This window comes from Salmo trutta, chromosome 27 (assembly GCF_901001165.1).
Source record: "Salmo trutta chromosome 27, fSalTru1.1, whole genome shotgun sequence".
NCBI lineage: Eukaryota > Metazoa > Chordata > Actinopteri > Salmoniformes > Salmonidae > Salmo > Salmo trutta.
Window position 1 is genome coordinate 19,312,732 of NC_042983.1, and position 18,404 is coordinate 19,331,135.

General features: G+C 42.0%; 1 protein-coding gene across 3 annotated transcripts; it reads left to right on the forward strand.

Moving 5' to 3' along the window:
* Positions 1-1,234: 1,234 nt before the first annotated feature.
* Positions 1,235-17,456, forward strand: LOC115164525 (rab11 family-interacting protein 1). Of its 3 annotated transcripts, none has more exons than XM_029717087.1 (6): positions 1,235-1,720; positions 8,473-8,912; positions 9,003-9,933; positions 11,618-14,572; positions 15,068-15,173; positions 15,255-17,456. In XM_029717087.1, the coding sequence occupies exons 2-6, from the start codon at positions 8,528-8,530 to the stop codon at positions 15,459-15,461; spliced, it is 4,584 nt and encodes a 1,527-aa protein (XP_029572947.1). In that variant the 5' UTR covers positions 1,235-1,720; positions 8,473-8,527; the 3' UTR covers positions 15,462-17,456. The 3 variants fall into 3 exon arrangements, with proteins under 3 accessions (XP_029572947.1, XP_029572946.1, XP_029572948.1); XM_029717086.1 differs by having other exon boundaries at positions 1,236-2,161; XM_029717088.1 differs by lacking the exon at positions 11,618-14,572 and having other exon boundaries at positions 1,251-2,161.
* Positions 17,457-18,404: the final 948 nt, after the last annotated feature.

The window sequence follows — 18,404 nt, forward strand, 5'->3', positions numbered from 1 at the left end:
AATGCAACAACTCAGTGCATCTTAGATAAGCTCCTCTAAACAACTACAATGTGTTCATGGAAATTATTATGCCAAAGGATTGTGTAGAATAGCAGAGCTTACCTCAACGTCAGTGTTTAGCAAATTGGATGCATTTCATAGATTGTATCCTTATTCTAGGTCCTGAAATCTCCCTTTGGGTTAATGTTAAAAACTCAAACTCACAAAGCTCAGATTTGTGATAAGTACAAAGCAGTGGTATCATATACGTGAATACATGTAATGTATTTAATTGTTAAGGGGATGTCAAACTGCTAAACCTGCGGTAGTGGCTGGTCACAACATGTTTATATAACCTGTGTCTGATATTCATAAGTTTACCTTCTACAACACTTTGTCACTGGAAAAAACATCCTTCTTATTACACTTATTTACATTAGGTATTAAATGTCAAAATGTGCAAGAACACAATGATAGAATGTGTCATCTTTTCACTCATGGTTACCCAGATTTACATTTCATCCATTTACTAACATTCATCACAGTGGTGATAGGTCCCTAAATGATTTCCAAGTTTTGTGTCCACTCTCATCTCAAAATGAAAAAGGGAGATTTCAAAATGTTGTATGTATATTTATATTTTAATTTGTCACAGTGACATCAGAATGAAACGATTGTGACAAATAACGGTTTTTAATTCAATAATATATTGTTCAAGAAATTCAGACTGTGCCTTATAGAAAAAAACTGATGCAAAATAAAATAAAAATACAACTTCATAACTTGTCATTGTTCTCATACTGATGGGGCAATTATGCTTCTCTGATATGAGCATGAGATGAATGCGAATGAAGAGGTCTGAGACAAACTCAGTGATTGCTGTCTGCAGACTATCTGAGCATCAGCTGTCTATGAGGACTCCGTTAATATCGTTCTGGTATAATTTGTGACTTCTTTACCCTGTCTGTTCAACACCGCTGAAACCTTTGTCACTAAAAATTGTTTTTATAACAATTTGTTCAGTTTAGTTTACCAAGAAACAGAGCACACGACATAAATTCAGGAAGCCTGAGGGTGTAGGAAGGTCATCATAGTCCTGGGGATTCAGAGATTGTAAACTGATCCTAGACCTGTGCCTAGTGTCGATTAAAAGACTGCGTAATTCACGTTACAATGGCACCAGCACCACTGTCCAATCACGGTAGGTCTTTCACTTATTGACGCAAATCCTTACCAATCAGATAGGTTGTGGGAGAGTATGGGCGGTAAGAATGGTTGATGAGGAAGTTTATTGTTCAACAATGAAACAAGTCAAAACAAGAAGAGAGATGCTGTGAAAAGCAAGTATTACAGTCAGTAGATAGCCGTTGTGTTAGTATTTTACCTTTCTATAAGATAGCAGAGTATAATTTTCTTGTAGAATAAAATATTATACGATGGCCCTTGCGAAACGTCTGAGTTTATTTTGGGGGGTACGTTAGCAAATTCTTGGCGACATTTAATCTTTAACTAGTTATAGTAGCTAGATACCCAGTGGGTTAGTACGGACAAACGCATGCGTTGCATTAATTGAGCCTGAAAGCTATATAAGGTTGGCTACATTACTCAGACTATCCTTGGCATAGTCACCGTGTGGCCTACGTACGTGTACGGTGTTGTACAGTGAACTGGGGAGGAGTGCCAAGTGTTTCGACATAATCAGCTAGAGTCGACATTATAGAGGACGACGAGCTACCGTTTGGTGAGTCAGTCTCTTGAAGTGAGAACAAAGTCGTTGTGATATCCTAAAACCTGCCGAACTAGTATTTTTGTAAAAGCTTAAAGCTTTGAAAATGTCTTTGGCTGACCAAAGTCAGCAGTGGTATCCCACAAGCGTACAGGTGACCGTTTTCCAAGCCAGGAATTTGAGGATCAAAGGAAAGAATGGAACCAACGATGCCTATGCCATCATGCAGGTGGCCAAAGACAAGTTTTCTACCTCGGTTGCAGAAAAATGTGTCGCACCGGTATGGAAGGAAGAGGCAACGTTTGACCTGCCACTGTTCCACCATGGCAATGCTGAACGCTGCACACTGTATATCATAGTAATGCACAGAGCTCTGGTGGGACTGGACAAGCTCCTGGGACGAGCTGTGATCAACCTACTTGATCTACACGATAACAGCGCCCGCAAAAATACCGAGTAAGTAACTCTCATGTTGATTGAAGATAAAGGATCTGAGTGTGTGGAGTCATGGAGCTGGTGGGAAAGCAATCTGATTATGTTGGGTCAAGACTGTGAACAGCCTACTTGAGTTGATATCCGAACCCAGCCTAACTATTAACTTAGCTGTTTGAAGAACTCCCTCTGAAAAGAGTGGAAGTAGTTGGGAAATTCCAGCTCATTAGTGTTAACTGTGAAGCCTACTGTATCTCTGGCATTCACAGCTGGATCAGGTAATGCTGATGATCGGGCCATATCTCATTAAGAGGAATATTGACCAGTGTCAACATTCCTGACATTCCCCATGTTCCTACAAGGTTATTTAAAGCAGAGGGTTAATCACACCATCACACTGACATGTTGTTGAGCTGGGATCCATGGATGACATTCACAACAATGACGGGATAGGCCCATCATAAAGGGTGTAACGAGCTTCATAACAAAACATGGCAAACCATGAATAATTCACGAAAAATGTACACACCCTTGCCTTATGTAATAGTGTTTATTTAACAGCCACTGTTTTCTAGACCGAAGGACACTTTGATTTTGATATTTAAGACTGTTGTTGAGGGAAGTGAGTGACTACTAGTCATATGGTTGTATCCTCCTGTGTAAAATGTTCTCTCAGTATAGGCTGCCACAAGGGCAGCATTTGTACAGTACTTAAATGACCTAATTCACTTGCTTATTATACACTCATATCTTGAACCTTATCTAGGTTTTACTAAATCGGTTTGTATAGCTTTCGATGACAAAGTTCTCTCTACTACTCTTTATCCTCTCCCCTTTCCTTCTCACTTGCCTTTTCTTGCTCCTTCTCTCTCACACAAAAAGGGTATTGGATGTTGCTGTTTGTTTCCCCTAGCAGTGTATGGTGTTATATTACTGACCTACTTTAGTGTAATGCTGATAGGTCAGGGTTTGACATTGAAGTAAGGCACTAGGATCTCCTGCATCCTCTTTGTCCTCTCTCACAAATAGCAGAATATTTTCTCAGCATGAGACAAAGTTAAATGATATGACACCAAATAACACACCATGTTACTGATCATGTTCCGGGTATGGCTCTGAACATGTGTCATAACTGTTCTTAGGCCTATTAGTTGAAAGAGCAAGTTCCAACTTGGATATACAACAATGCGGAGGCACTACTGACAACGGTATTGACCTATGTTTGGTATGTCCTTATCCACATTGGAAATTGGCTTAGCTGTAGGCCTGTTTCATGTTCATGAGATGTCTAAAATATAACTAGGCTATTTATCAACACCAAATTCATCATGAAATGGGCCTATGTAATTATATGTGCATGAATCAAGAGGTTTACTTTTTCTTTTTTATGTTTGCTATATTTCTCTCAAAGGCACAAACCAATCTTCTGTCAATAAATAAATCCATACTGTTTAGTCTGTCATGTTAGTCATTAGTAGTCTTGGGAAGTATACCGAGGTATTTGGAAATAGCCATGGGATGTTTTTCAATACTGTCAATACCATTGAAACTTTCTTTGCAGTGTTTCAATACATTTTCATATGTGTAGTTGCTTTTTAAGTAAATACCTGCAGTTAACTTGTGCAATACATTAGGAATACGTCTTCATTTGATCTGTCACATTATTTTACGTTTTGAAGCTTACCGCAGTTCCCTAGAACATTTGAGCCAGTCACATGTTTGTAAATGGCACAACAGGAGAAAGCGGGACCAGGTGAATCCAGCTGTGTAGACAGGTCGCTTTTTATATTGAAAGTCAAGTTTTCCTTCACAGAAAATACATTGGTGCAACACATTAGGCAGAAAATGGCTTCATTTTAATCAGATGACAACAAAGAGCAACGCCATTTGGTTGGCAGCCACACAAGTAAATGAGCTTACAAAGAAACAGCAAGGTCTTTTTGCAAAAACTATGCATGGCCATCATATTTCTAATGTTTATCATAGAAAGAATGTAGCCAGCTACATTTCATAATGTCTTGCTTAGTTTTTATCGCATTTTACCAAAGCGAAGTATGAGGCTACACCGACAAAAGTAGTTACAAATCAGTCAGAGCGCTGTCTGCTGATAGAATGCCTGTTCGTGAATTCTCACCTGAGAATATTAGTCTGATGAGCAGGAATGACAATGAGAAGTATTTTTAGGTCTGCGTTTGCAAAACGCAGCAAGATATATATTTCTTATGCGTTTTTTGGGTGATGCAGAATTCAGCATTTAATGCAACCCTTAAATTTAACTTGTTACTAATCTAAGTGGATTAGTTAAGGTGACTCTCCATTGGCCTGTTTGCTCCTCCCCCCTCTACTTAAAGCAGGCAGGCCCATTGCCCTAGTGACTCCAGACTCCACACAGGGTATAAACATGCTGCTCCAGAGCCAATACTGTTCTTTTTTCAGACAAGCATCTATCAACTTTGTTTATTTGCACAATGTTTCTCGTTCACATTCGCTTGTAACTCACCAACAATGATATTCGGTAGCTCGTGTGTATGTACAGTACCAGTCAAAAGTTTGGACATACCTACTCATTCAAGGGTTTATTTTTTTACTGTTTTCTACATTGTAGAATAATATTGACGACATCTGAACAATGAAATAACACATGGGATCATGTAGCAAGTGCCTTGATGACAGCTTTGCACACTCTTGGCATTCTCTCAACCAGCTTCATGAGGAAGTCACCTGGAATGCATTTCAATTAACAGGTGTGCCTTGTTCAAAGTTATTTTGTGGAATTTCTTTCCTTAATGTGTTTTGAGCCAATCAGTTGTGACAAGGTAGGGATGGTATACATAAAATAGCCCTATTTGGTAAAAGACTAAGTCCATATTATGGAAAGAACCGCTCCAATAAGCAAAGATAAACAACAGTACATAATTACTTTAAGACATGGTCAGTCAATCTGGAAAATGTCAAGAACTTAAAGTTTCTTCAAGTGCAGTTGTAAAAACCATCAAGCGCTATGATGAAACTGGCTCTCATGAGGCCTGCCACAGGAAAGGAGGACTCAGAGTTACCTCTGCTGCAGAGGATAAGTTCATTAGAGTTACCAGCCTCAGGAATTGCAGCCCAAATAAATGCTTCCCAGCATTCTGCAGCGATACGCCATCCCATCTGGTTTGCGCTTAGTGGGACTATCATTTGTTTTTCAACAGGACAATGATCAATCACGTTTCCAGGCTGTGCTATTTGACCAAGAAGGAGAGCGATGGAGTGCTGCATCAGATGACCCGGCCTCCACAATCATCTGACCTCAACCTAATTGAAATGGTTTGGGATCAGTTGGACCGCAGAGTGAAGGAAAAGCAGCCAACAAGTGCTCAGCATATGTGGGAACTCATTCAAGACTGTTGGAAAAGCATTCCAGGTGAAGCTGGTTGAGAGAATGCCAAGAGTGTGCCAACTGTCATCAAGGCAAAGAGTGGCTACTTTGAAGAATCTCAAATATAAAATATATTTTAATTTATTACACTTTTTTGTTTACATGATTCCATATGTGTTATTTCATAGTTTTGATGTCTTCACTATTATTCTACAATGTAGAAAATAGTAAAAATAAAGACAAACCCTGTGTCCAAACTTTTGACTGGTACTGAATGTGTGTATAACTTGATGAGCTGGATTGCATGTCTTTGCCATTTTTATTTTGGTTTGCATTTTTTAGCATGTTTAGCTACCATCCTTTTTGGAAATGCGCAATTACTTGTGCTAATTTTGTTACTATTCTGGTAATAGATGCCCAATGGGCATTTCTGAGTTCTTTGGCGCCCCCTTGTGTACTAACCCGGTAATACCGTAAATCACGGGATGAGAGAAGGACGGTATCAATCTGGATACTACCCAACCCTAATCATTAGCTGGATGGGACATGTTAATCATTATACTTCAGAGGGAAGTTTGTGCCTCTACCACTATCTCAGAGAGAGAGAACTGGTCCAACAGGACAGACCACCACTCCTCTATTAGGGCCAGGGTTTTCTATTTCTCTGTAAACGTTATCACATGTACCTAGTCAACTCGTTGTTCCTTTTAAACTTATAACATCCCTTCACTGATGTGTTCAGTCCGACTAGTACTCCAGAAGTTGGTAGTTGCTGTTTTACTTGGCATGGCCCATTTTGGGAAGAAGATTAGGAATGCTTGGAGAAGTTTTAGCACAGCTTTCATTAGTCTACAGAAGTCCTGTATTGCTCTGCTGGGCTTTATGGAAGGTTTTCTCCCTGTTTCCTGACTTTTCCTGCAGGATCATGTCTGGTCATGTTTGTTTTAGTACACCAGTAACAGGGTAATGTTGCACTGATCTTTTACATGAACCACATAAATTTACATTTTAGTCATTTAGCAGACGCTCTTATCCAGAGCAACTTACAGTAGTGAATGCATACTTTTAATTTCATGCATTTTTTAAATATTTTTTTGTTGTACTGGCCCCCCGTGGGAATCGAACCCACAACCCTGGCGTTGCAAACACCATGCTCTACCAACTGTGCCACAGGGAAGGCTGACATAGAATAATGTCTGATTTTAAATAACAGCTACTTGTTGTTTAGCTATGCATAGTCACTACAAATTACCAACTAACCTGTACCCATGCACATTGACTCAGTACCGGTACCCCCTGTATATAGCCTAGTTATACATTCACAGTATTAGGCAAGACTGCCTTCTCTTCTTGTGCACCAGACGCATGGAATAATCTACAATCCATGCTTCATCTAGATATGCAAGTGCCACGGAATTAATTTAAAATATTGATGGGAGTCTCTGTTACAGAGGAGTGTAAATACTTTTTTTTTTTTTTAGGCAGGATCAGGTTGTATGTTTTAGTTATCTATTGCATTGATTGTTGCTGCTGCCTTGGCCAGGTCTCCCTTGAAAAAGAGACTCTGGGTCTCAATGGGATTTTCTTGGTTAAATAAATAAAAATGTGTGTTCTTTTTGATTTGATTTTTATTTTATTTAAAAAAACATTTTATTTAGTAAATATTTTCTTAACTCTATTTCTTGAACTGCATTGTTGGTTAAGGGCTTGTAAGTAAGCATTTCACGCTAAGGTCTAAAACTGTTGTATTCGGTGCATGTGACAAATAAAATTGATTTGATCACTGCCCAGCAGAGTACAGAGCACTTCAGCTGAATGCATCCTAAATGTAGGCACATAGGCTAATGATCTACCATGAGTAAAATGTGACCAGCTGCTGTCTTTTGTTTTCCTTGAACCTTTTCCTGCTGATGGATGGATGGATGGATGGATGGATGATGTCATCAGGGAAGAATGTGTGTACTTCTCACTAGAGTCCTAACTTATCTATCACAACTCTGACCCTGTGAATGCTTTCCTTGTCTCAGCTGACCTTAACCTGGAGGTTCAGTGATGACACTGAATTTAACCAGGGTGTTTTAGCCTCTATTGGCTTCCTTTTATAAGCCTGTCAAAAAAATGTTTACTTCCACTTATATGATGTTAACTCAGTTAAATATGCAAAAAGACTAAGAGCATACTTCAAGTCACTGAATATGCAAAAAAAAAGCATATTGCAAGAGACTTGCACTAAACTTGCTCCAGGATGGATTGGATGTGTTTCTCTGGTCTTGAAGGTGAGAACTCACCTGGGGGACAGTCTGTGAAGCTGTACTTTGCGTTACCTGTCTACTAATTTACCAACAAATTTAGCAGTGCAGTCTCTACAATCACAGAGAGGCTCAGTGTGACAGGGCATACTAATTGCTTGTTTTGTCATGGTTATGGAAAAGGCTCTCAAACACTTCTGCCTTTCCCTTGTTCTGAGTAGGCATAAACACTGTGCTCAACAGGGAGGAGATGAGGCAGAACAAAGGAATAATTTTCTCCTTTATCTGTTTGTCCCAGTGGTTGCTGGAACAGGGTGCATGCCAGTCAATGGCATGTATGTGTCTGGTCTTCACTTAAGAGACATGTATACACAAAGCAAAGGACACTTAGTTGAACTGCAATTAGTTTACAGCCTATTTACGTCAACACTAGAGGAGCTGGATCTATTCTAGGTCCTGATCTAAAACTGTTAGAAATGTCATAGTTCTGCCCTTTTATAGTTCCGCAATAATAGTTTTTATCAAGTCATGTTTGACCACAATTTCTGTACATCTGCTTTCCTGACAAATCATGATGTTGTTGAAAAGGTTTTACCTAGGGGCTAGGCTAATTCAAATGTCATTGGTTGCGTAATAAACAATTCCAGTCATATTTGACCTTCAGTAGTTTTAATTAATTGAACAGGAGCATCTAATCTTGTTGTTTCTCTGACTGTCATTTTCAGTTGGCACAAACTGCTGGATAAGAATGGGAAGGAGGACAAGGTCAGAGGGGAAGTGATGTTGGACATCCAGTTCATGAGAAACAACTTGACAGCCAGCATGTTTGACCTTTCCATGAAAGACAAACCACGCTCCCGCATCGGAAAGCTCAAGGACAAAGTGCGTGGGAAGAAAAAGGACGGCTTCTCTGACTCAGCCTCTGCAATAGTGCCCTCTTTCAGCGAGGTAGTCATTGACAGCGAGGGAGAGGCTGACTCCCACTCAGTGTGCCCAGAGTCCCCTGGGGCCAAGAAGAAATCCAAGCTCAAGTCCCTCTTTGCTCCTAAATCCAACCTGCAGCGCAATGTCTCCCAGTCCATGTCCACACTGGGCACTCTTCCTGAGAAGAACGCATCCCTCAGTGGCAGTCGCTCTTCTGGTCTCAATGTGGATTCTCCTGATGGTGAGCTCCTTCTATTCAGTTAAACATGCTGACCTTTTCATATTTGAGTAATGATAATTGGCATATGCAGTAACCTCTTTCTATCTACAGTTAAAAAGAAGTTCAAGTTCCTGGGCCACAAGCGCACAGGCAGCAATGACAGCAAAGTGTCTACAGGACCTTTTTCTCTTCTGGGCAGAACCAAGCAGAAAGAAGACCCGAACAGCACATGCATCAACGGCAATCATGTGTATGCAGAGGAGGTAGAACCCATGTCAGGGTCCACCCTCAGCCTTAACAGCTCTGGTCAGGGCTCAGTGGAGGATGTACGAAGCCACAGGCAACCATCTGATGCCGCCGTAGACTCCCTTAAGGGTGCCCCTGTCAACACCTACAGAAAGGAGTCTGCAGATAGGGATAGGGCTCTGCTGGAGCAAAGGCACCTTCGGGAAGAGGGAGAGAAGCGGCAGGCCGAGGAGAAGAGACATAATGAGGAGAAGCAAAGAGTGCAGCTCAAGGTACTGCAGGAGGAGGAACGCAAGCAACGGGAGGAGCAGGAGAGAAGGTTCCAGGAGGATGAGGCAAGGAGGAAGAAGCAGCAGGAAGAGGAAGAGGACCGGAAGCGGAGGCTGAAGGCCGATGAGCATCAGAGGTTGGGGGAGGAGCAGAGGAAGCAGGAGGAGGCCAAGAAGGCAGAGGAGCAGAAACAACAGGAGGAGGCCTCTGTGACTGAGAGGCTGTCCTCTCTGTTTGGTATAATCAGGAAGAAGGAGGAGAAGAAGGAAGAGCTGCAGCAGAGTGTCGCCAATGAGGTGAGGCCCAACCCATCTCCCAGTCGCAGCACCAGAGATTTGGAGGTCCCTCTCCCTGCCCCTCGCCATGCTGCCAACCCATTCAAGGATGTTCTCCTCAGTTCAGACCCTCCAATCCCGTTTGAGGAGAGCCCGGTGGACCACCAGAAGGGTGTTTGCGGCACCAACACCCCGAGCGCTGCAGTCTTCAACTCCAACCGTACTGCCAAGGTGTCTGCAGTCAAGCCCAGGTAGGTGTCAGTCTTGTTCTCATGCACTTACAGCTCTTTTCTAACTTGATCTGCATAGGTAAGTCCAAACATTGCTCAAATCTCCCACCGATACATGATTTTAATAGTGCATATCTCAAGTAAGGATTTGGCCTTCTATCTGCTGTGAATTTTGATGTCAGCCTACTAATGTAATGTAGGCCTACCTGATGTTCTGACAAAAGTTACATTTACAATGGTAAGTGGAGCTACTATATACACAATGTATTTCACTACTGATCTGGTAACACTAACCAATAACCTTTTTCTGTCTCTGTAGTTTTCATATTATTTTGAAATATTTAGTGGTGGAATTTTTGACCTCAGAGCCAGCCAGCACATTCAAACGATCACATTCACTGCCTTGGTAGCCTTTATCACCCATTTTCCAAACTGTCACTACTGAACTACTGCATATTTATAACTCTCTTAAATATTTTTTTTCCACAGAAATTACTGTATATTGTCCAGATTGAATAGCTGTGGTGATGTTTTCCTCGCTTGATATGATATACAACTGAAGTTAGTAGTTTATTATTCTCAGTTGCAATTGGTTGTCTGGCGATTTAGTAATCAGATGGTGGTTTGGATTAGGATGAACTAATCTGTACACCAGATCATGTCTCCAATCTATACTGGCTGCAATTAGTTTCATCTCTTTGTTCCTCTTGATTGTTTTACGGCTCTTAAAAGCCTTGACAAACATGAGCGTGGATCATCAGAATCAGGAATTCAATCTGGCACGTGATGGACCTGTTTGGCCGGTGTGCTGATTGGTCTGCGGTGTAGAACCTGTGTGTGTGTCTGAAACGGGGTGGTATGGTGCAGAACAGGTTGGAAGTGATGACGTGCGCTCGCACAGGGTGACTAACTACATTGAAAATGTCTGCTGGGGAAAACAAGGCTTTATTTGAACCATTCTTTCCTAATGGTGAGTTGTCCAATCAATATAGCCCATTTCCTTTAAAGGAGAAAATAATTAGTTTCACTATAGCCTACTCTTATTTTAGTGCTGAAATTCAGACATTCTAAATCTGGATTTGTTTATTAGCCTAAGTTTGAGCTTTTTACAATTAATTATGAAATGGTCCATCCTAAAGTAAATGTAATGTTTTTATAACTACCTTTTTTAAATGTTTTTAAAAGAAAGGCAATTGTGGGCATTCCAATATTTCCAAATTATGTTTAATTCCATCAAGATCTTACCAGGTGTGACGACGTAACCATGTCCTTACAAGAAAAGAATGTCAGAGGATGTTTGAGCGAGACCATTTTCGCAGTTTCTGACAGGATAGGACAGCATATAACTGGATTGTTCTTTAATTTTGAAACAAACGAATACGAACATTTTGAAATATCAGACAGAAAAGGTTCTGGGTATACACAAGTATCATCATTAGGGCTCCAAATGATGAACAAAGAATAGAAAAGAGCAGAGACAGCCTGGAAAGAACACACATTTCTCTGACATTCTTTTCTTGGAAGCATTTGGGGTGCATCTTCACTTGTGAAGATAAGATCTTGATGGAATGAAACACCACACAAAGGTTAGGCTAACTCATGAGAGGTGTGTTGGCTATTTCAGCTATGCTGGGCATGTTCATAACTCTGGTATATTGTGACGGTCAGACACTGACCTCCGAGCATTGTTTTCACTCCTTGGCAGATTGGTGGAGTCTCTGAAGCAGCCTGAAACCCCCAACTCAGACTCCCATAGGCAACAATCTCCCTCCCTGTCCTGCGCCGAATCCCCTCTCTCTAGTGTCCCTTCTGAGTCTCCTGATATGTTCTCCAACCTTCACTCCTCCCTGGCTCCCCCTAAGACACGGAGGAGCACCTCTGAGTCCCCCTGCAGCAGCACTGAGAACCTGGCTGCCATAGGATCTTCCCCCAGCGGATCTGAGCGGAAGCGGCAAGCTCCTCTGCCCCCCAGCCCAATGGAACTGCATAGCCATGGAAATCCCAATGCAGGCTCCAGAAGCGTGTCTGCTAAATGTGGCTCTCTTGTGACAATTAAGGAGGTTGAGGCCAAAAGACCTCCTCTACCTGACTATGATCGCCTGTTCAAACAGAAGAGGCATGGAGTACAAGGACAGACTCAATGGGACCATATCATTGCAGAAGTGAATCAGAGACAGCAGGAATGCACATCTCAGCTCATTGGAGAAGAGATGAGCGTGGATGGCCCAGGCCTCGACTCCCCAGCACCTCCACACAATGACAAATATTCGTACTTGAAGGAGAGGGCAGCAGAACGCCTTAACCAGCAACAGACACAAGTTCAGGAAGTTCATTCTTCGTCTTTCAGGAGAGTGGGGCCCAACAGTTCGCCAGCGCTCATCCCCCCTCCCAAACCTGGTGGTGCAGCCCCCCCTAGACTAGTGATAGACTCAAACAAAAAGCAAGGCCAGAACACTGCACAGGCTAATCCATCTATTGAAAGACACAACGCCTTCGTCTCCAAAGTCTTGGGCTCTACAAATCCTATGGCTCAAAGCAGTGACGTACCCTCAGTGAAACCTTGGGAGGATGCAAGGAAGGTGCCTAAAACATCAGTTGCTTTAGCCAGTGAAGGCCATTCTGTTCTCCCAATAGAAAAGCCTACTAGACTTACATCAAGAGAAGTTTTGGTGTCAAGTTGTACAGATGAACCTAAAGGACTGCCAAACACTCTCAAAGAGATCCCTGCAACCAAACCCAGACAAAGGTTAACCAGCAAAGAGCCAGTGAGACGAGTGGATCCTGAACCAAAAGCAGCAGAGTCTACTACCAATGTACAGCAGGAGAGCAGATCAGAAATGAGGGCAGCCTCCACACCGGACTTCATAGACATGAGAGTGAGTAGTCCAGTTATGACAAAGAACACTGAGGTAACTGCTAACAGTGAAAAGCAACCCTCATCTGACTCTGTAGAAAGCGACAATAACAAAAAACAACTGGAACGCATTATGAAAGAGACATTTTCTGAACCTGACCCTTTTCCCATTGCGGAGGTCCTGCCTAAATACCCATGGGCTCAACCAGAGCAGAGCCACAGTGGAGATGACCTGTTCTCTGGAGGACCACAGAAAGAGGACACGCTTGAACAACCGGGAATGAAAACTGATGACTTGGATAAACATTTTACGCCAAACAATTCAACAGATCCATCCTCCAGTTGTAATGACAGTGACTCAGAAAAGCATCCAGGGGAGGAAAAACCAGAAGAGCCCAGTCCTTTTCAAAGGGGATTTTCGCAAAGGAAAAAGGAACGCACAGACTTTGACCCACCAGCACCTCCACTCAATGACAAATATTCCTACTTGCAGGAGAGGGCAGCAGAATGCCTAATCCAGCAACAGACACAAGTTCAGGAAGTTCAATCTTGGAGGAGAGTGGTGCCCAACACTTCGCCAGCGCTTATCCCCCCTCCCAAACCCCGTAGACTAGAGGCAGACTCAAACAAAAAGCAAAGCCAGAGCACTGCACAGAATAATACATCTGAAAGACACAACACCTTCGTCTCCAAAGTCTTAGTCTCTACAAATCCTATGCCTCAGAGCAGAGACGTACCCTCAGTGAAACCTCGGGAAGATGCAAGGAAGGTGCTTAACACATCTGTTTCGTCAGCCAATGATGGCAAATCTGTTCTCCCAATAGAAAAGCCTAATAGACCTACACAAGTTTTGGTGTCAAGTTCTACAGATGAACCTAAAGGACTGCCAAACACTCCCAAAGAGATCCCCTCAGCCAAACCCAGACAAAGTTTAGTCAGCAAAGAGCAAGCAGATCCTGAGCCAACATCAGCAGAGCATAACACGGTACAGCAGGAGAAAAGATCCGAGATTAGGGCAGTCTCAACCCCGGACATCGTGGAAAGTAGTCCAACGATGGCTAAAGCTACTGACTCTGTAGAAAACGACATTAACAAAAAACAACTGGAACTCATTATGAAAGAGACGTTTGATGACCCTTTCCCCATTGCTGAGATCCTGCCTAAAGACCCATGGGCCCAACCAGAGCAGAGCCACAGTGGCGATGACTTGTTCTCTGGAGGACCACAGAAAGACGACAAGCTTGAACAGAGACTGACAACTGACGACTTTGTTAAGCTTTTTGTGCCAAACAATCCAACCGATCTGTTCTCCAGTTGTAACGACAGTGACTCAGAAAAACATCCAGAGGAAGAAAAACCAGAAGAGCCCAGTCCTGCTTTTCAAAGGAAAAATAAACGAGCAGCACCTCAGCCTCCAGCTACGTTGAGCAATAAAAGAGCCATGGGAAAGGGTGAGCTGGTTAAACAAGACCCTTCACCCAGAGAAAACGAGACAGTCAGGTTAGCCACTACAGGATCTGTCAAACTTGAGCCTCAAGCCAAAAATACTAGACAGAGAAATCTCTATGGTAGAGAAAAGGTAGAAACCCAAGCCAGGAAAGATAAGTGGACAGCAGACCCTTTTACCTTCTCCCGCATGTCTTCTGACCTGACTTCTCCTGAGCCTCCCCAGTCAGTAGGTGAGCCCAACCCCCAGGCAGGGGCTGAGGGTAAGACCCTGCTACGGGCCTGGGTCTCAACCTCTGAGCTGCAGCCACTCACTGTTCTGAGTAGCAATGGAGATCGGCCAGCCTTAACACCACTCAGGTGAGCCTGAACCCCTCTGAGGTCATAACCAGCCCTTAGCCCTTCAATGATTGTATGCATTTCACGGCATGGGGGATTTTCTTCTGTTCTGTTCAATCAATCAACTTATGTCTGTGTAATGGGCAATAAGCCTGAAGTCTAGTCTAACAATTGTGTATTTAAAGAGATTTTAAGTGTCAGAAATGTCCAACAAATTGCTGAATAGCTGGATCAAAGGGAATTTTGTTCGTATTTTTGGTTTTGGTGTGAGCATGGGATATGCTGTTGAGTTCTGGTTTTTTTCAACTTGGGAAAAGTCTTGGTTGTCAGTGCACCTATTCTGATTCATGATGGCACATTGGGACAATTTTTGTTTGTCGTTGTTTTCCCTGGTTTCTGTAACTGGCGTCTAACTGAAATAGACCTTCATTCCATTTCCAACTAATCCCTTGACTTCTGTGAACAATTGTTATGCTCCACCCTCTTAGTGTTTTCTTTGTAATCTTGTCTTTCCAGGCCTCACCCAGTGAAGCCCATGAGCTCCATGGAGAGCCATGCTCTCATCAACACCCCAGTGGTGAGAGAGATGAAGACCTATGACAGCTCACTGGGAAATATGAAGGTACTACATGTTCATATGTCTATTTAAAAAGCAGTGATAGACCGCTAATATCTGTGACTCCGTTTGCTCCATCATCCTCAGACACCAGGTAAGGTGGAGAGTGGGCCCTTCACCCAGCTGACCCAGGAGGAGCTGATTACCCTGGTGGTGAAGCAGCAAACGGAGCTCTCTAAGAAGGACTCCAAGATCGTTGAGTTGGAGGAGTACATAGACAACCTGCTGGTGCGTGTCATTGAGGAGAAGCCCAGCATCCTGCAAGGCCTCAACTCTCCCAAGCAGGCCCTGTAAGGTGTGAGGAGTGGACCAGGGAACTGTAGGATGGAGGGAAAGATTTAGGCTTCTACTCCAACATTTCTTTTAGTTTGTGTGTGGTTTTATATTGCTGTCACTGCTTTGGATCAAGCAATCTCTATGAAGGTCTTATTTCCTTTGCGCGTATGCACTTTTGTCTCCATGAGGAGTCAGGCTGAGATTCAATTTCCAGGTTTCTTTCAGAAACCGGGATGCATGCTGGAATCCAGCATGGGATGCATGCTGGAATGCTTTTTTTCAAGAACTAATTAATGAATCATTCCAGGCTACTATTATTTGACCTGCTTTTGCGCTTGTTGTAACACTACGCTACTGGAATTCCCTTTTATACTAATTTACCGTATGCGCACATTTCTTGTCATTGGGTTGGTACTTTTTTTTATAAACTTTTTAAATCGTTCTCCTCTTTAGGCAGAATAGAACTGGATGCCCTAGGTATGTTGATGTCCATGTCACTGATGAAATGTATCTGTCCAGGCCTTTGCAAAGTGACTCCATGGTGCCTACAATTCAGTGGACTTTAATTAGCTAGTTATACTTTGATATCTGCTCATCCCAAAGCCTTAACACAGCGCTTCAATAATAAGATGCTAGTGTTTTATTTTGTTGCATTCTTAAACCTTGATCTTCTTTCATTGTTTTCTAGGGTTATGTTTGTCATCCTTTTCTTTACATTATCATGACTTGCCTTGGTGCTGCCGCTATACTTCTTGGTGTAATCACAGGAGTTAATCTAATACCAAATAAAATGGATAATAATTATTGTGGAGCTAGGTACAAGTACATGAACCTTAATCAGAAAGTCCATGTGTGGTAGGAACATGTCGGATAAACAATGGTCTTAGTGTAGTTAGTTCGTTGAAGCATTATTGAACCTGTGATCAGATTCTCGTGGTTTGATTGAAAACACTCATCAGTCAACATTCCTTACTTCAGTTTCTTGCATTAGTTACCTTATTACTTTAGTTTTTTTTCTTCCATCCCCTTGTTACATTTTGAAGTCATGGATAAGTAGGCCTAGTGGTTAAGAGCATTTGGCCAGTAACCGAAAGGTCACTGGTTCGAATCCCTCAGCCGGCAAGGTGGAAAGAACTGATCATGTTGATGAGTAAGGAGAGACCTGATATTCACTTTTTGAATGTATTTATTTTTATCTACTGCTGTTGAATCACTGATGTACCCACTGTGCAGTCTTTTCTTTCTATTGTAAAATATTTATGCAAATATAAGTGCACAAACCAGGTCAAATATTTATGCAAGAGTAACTAAGAGTTTAACTTTGAGAGAGCTTCCAATATAATTACATTTTAAAGGGAAATTAAAAAAATTTACAACTTCATATTCATTTCCAGCACAACCCCAACATCAACAAACAGTATGTGAAAATCGTGTTTCTATGTTTTGTAGTAAAAATGAGAGAACTAAGTGTTTCCAATTACGTCAAACAATTAGTAAGCAATGCCAAACAATTGGTGCACAATGATGATGTCATTGGAAACCCATCTTCCTCTATCGTTACTACGAAACGTGCCATTTTCACATATGTTGGGGAGCTGCTGGAAATGAGGAATATGAAGTTGAAAAGTTGTGAAATTTCCCTTTTTAAGCATTATGAATGTTTAAAAATGAACCTTGTCCATGTTAGATGTAATGCCTTTGGCACTTTGAAGTGCTTATTAAGCGGTAGGCTTTGACACTGACAATGGCCTTACAATTTGTGTAAGTCTCAATGTAATCTACTCGATGCATCTTCTGCAACTATGCCTTTGTGTAATGTCATAGCAATAAGAAATCTTGTGAAATATTCACATCTATGATTGTGCCTTCAAGGGTTTTACACCTAAGAATTTACTTTTTGTGATTACTGTAAGTCTGGATTCCTTAAGAGCTTTTTGTTTATACTGCTTTTAAATTCAGAGTATTGTATACACTTTGATCTTTCCAATTGAAATAAAGTATAATAAATCTTAATGTTTTGTCATGTATACTATTAAGACAGCTTGAAAATGTATTATAATAGCTGTCACTATAATTAACTGAGAAATGACTAGTGTATGTGCAAGGAATATATGTTTGGGTTCTGGTCAATAAATGCATCACTACCTTTACATTTCTCACAGGTTATTAGTAAAAATATAATATTTTGAATAAACATTCTGAAGAATTAGGTAACTTAATCTGTGATAACATTGTCTTGCCTGACCTTTAGAGCAGTGGTTCCCAAACTTTGGGGAGGACAGGGGGCGTGTTTTTATATATACTGCTCAAAAAAATAAAGGGAACACTTAAACAACACATCCTAGATCTGAATGAATGAAATAATCTTAAATACTTTTTTCTTTACATAGTTGAATGTGCTGACAACAAAATCACACAAAAATAATCAATGGAAATCCAATTTATCAACCCATGGAGGTCTGGATTTGGAGTCACACTCAAAATTAAAGTGGAAAACCACACTACAGGCTGATCCAACTTTGATGTAATGTCCTTAAAACAAGTCAAAATGAGGCTCAGTAGTGTGTGTGGCCTCCACATGCCTGTATGACCTCCCTACAACGCCTGGGCATGCTCCTGATGAGGTGGCGGATGGTCTCCTGAGGGATCTCCTCCCAGACCTGGACTAAAGCATCCGCCAACTCCTGGACAGTCTGTGGTGCAACGTGGCGTTGGTGGATGGAGCGAGACATGATGTCCCAGATGTGCTCAATTGGATTCAGGTCTGGGGAACGGGTGGGCCAGTCCATAGCATCAATGCCTTCCTCTTGCAGAAAGAGCTGACACACTCCAGCCACATGAGGTCTAGCATTGTCTTGCATTAGGAGGAACCCAGGGCCAACCGCACCAGCATATGGTCTCACAAGGGGTCTGAGGATCTCATCTCGGTACCTAATGGCAGTCAGGCTACCTCTGGCGAGC

Coding starts and splice junctions, on each gene's coding strand:
- LOC115164525 (XM_029717086.1), top strand. CDS start 1,812: ATGTCTTTGGCTGACCAAAGTCAGCAGTGGTATCCCACAAGCGTACAG. Junction 14,573..15,067: donor CCAGCCTTAACACCACTCAG/GTGAGCCTGAAC, acceptor TTGTCTTTCCAG/GCCTCACCCAGTGAAGCCCA. Junction 15,174..15,254: donor GCTCACTGGGAAATATGAAG/GTACTACATGTT, acceptor CATCATCCTCAG/ACACCAGGTAAGGTGGAGAG.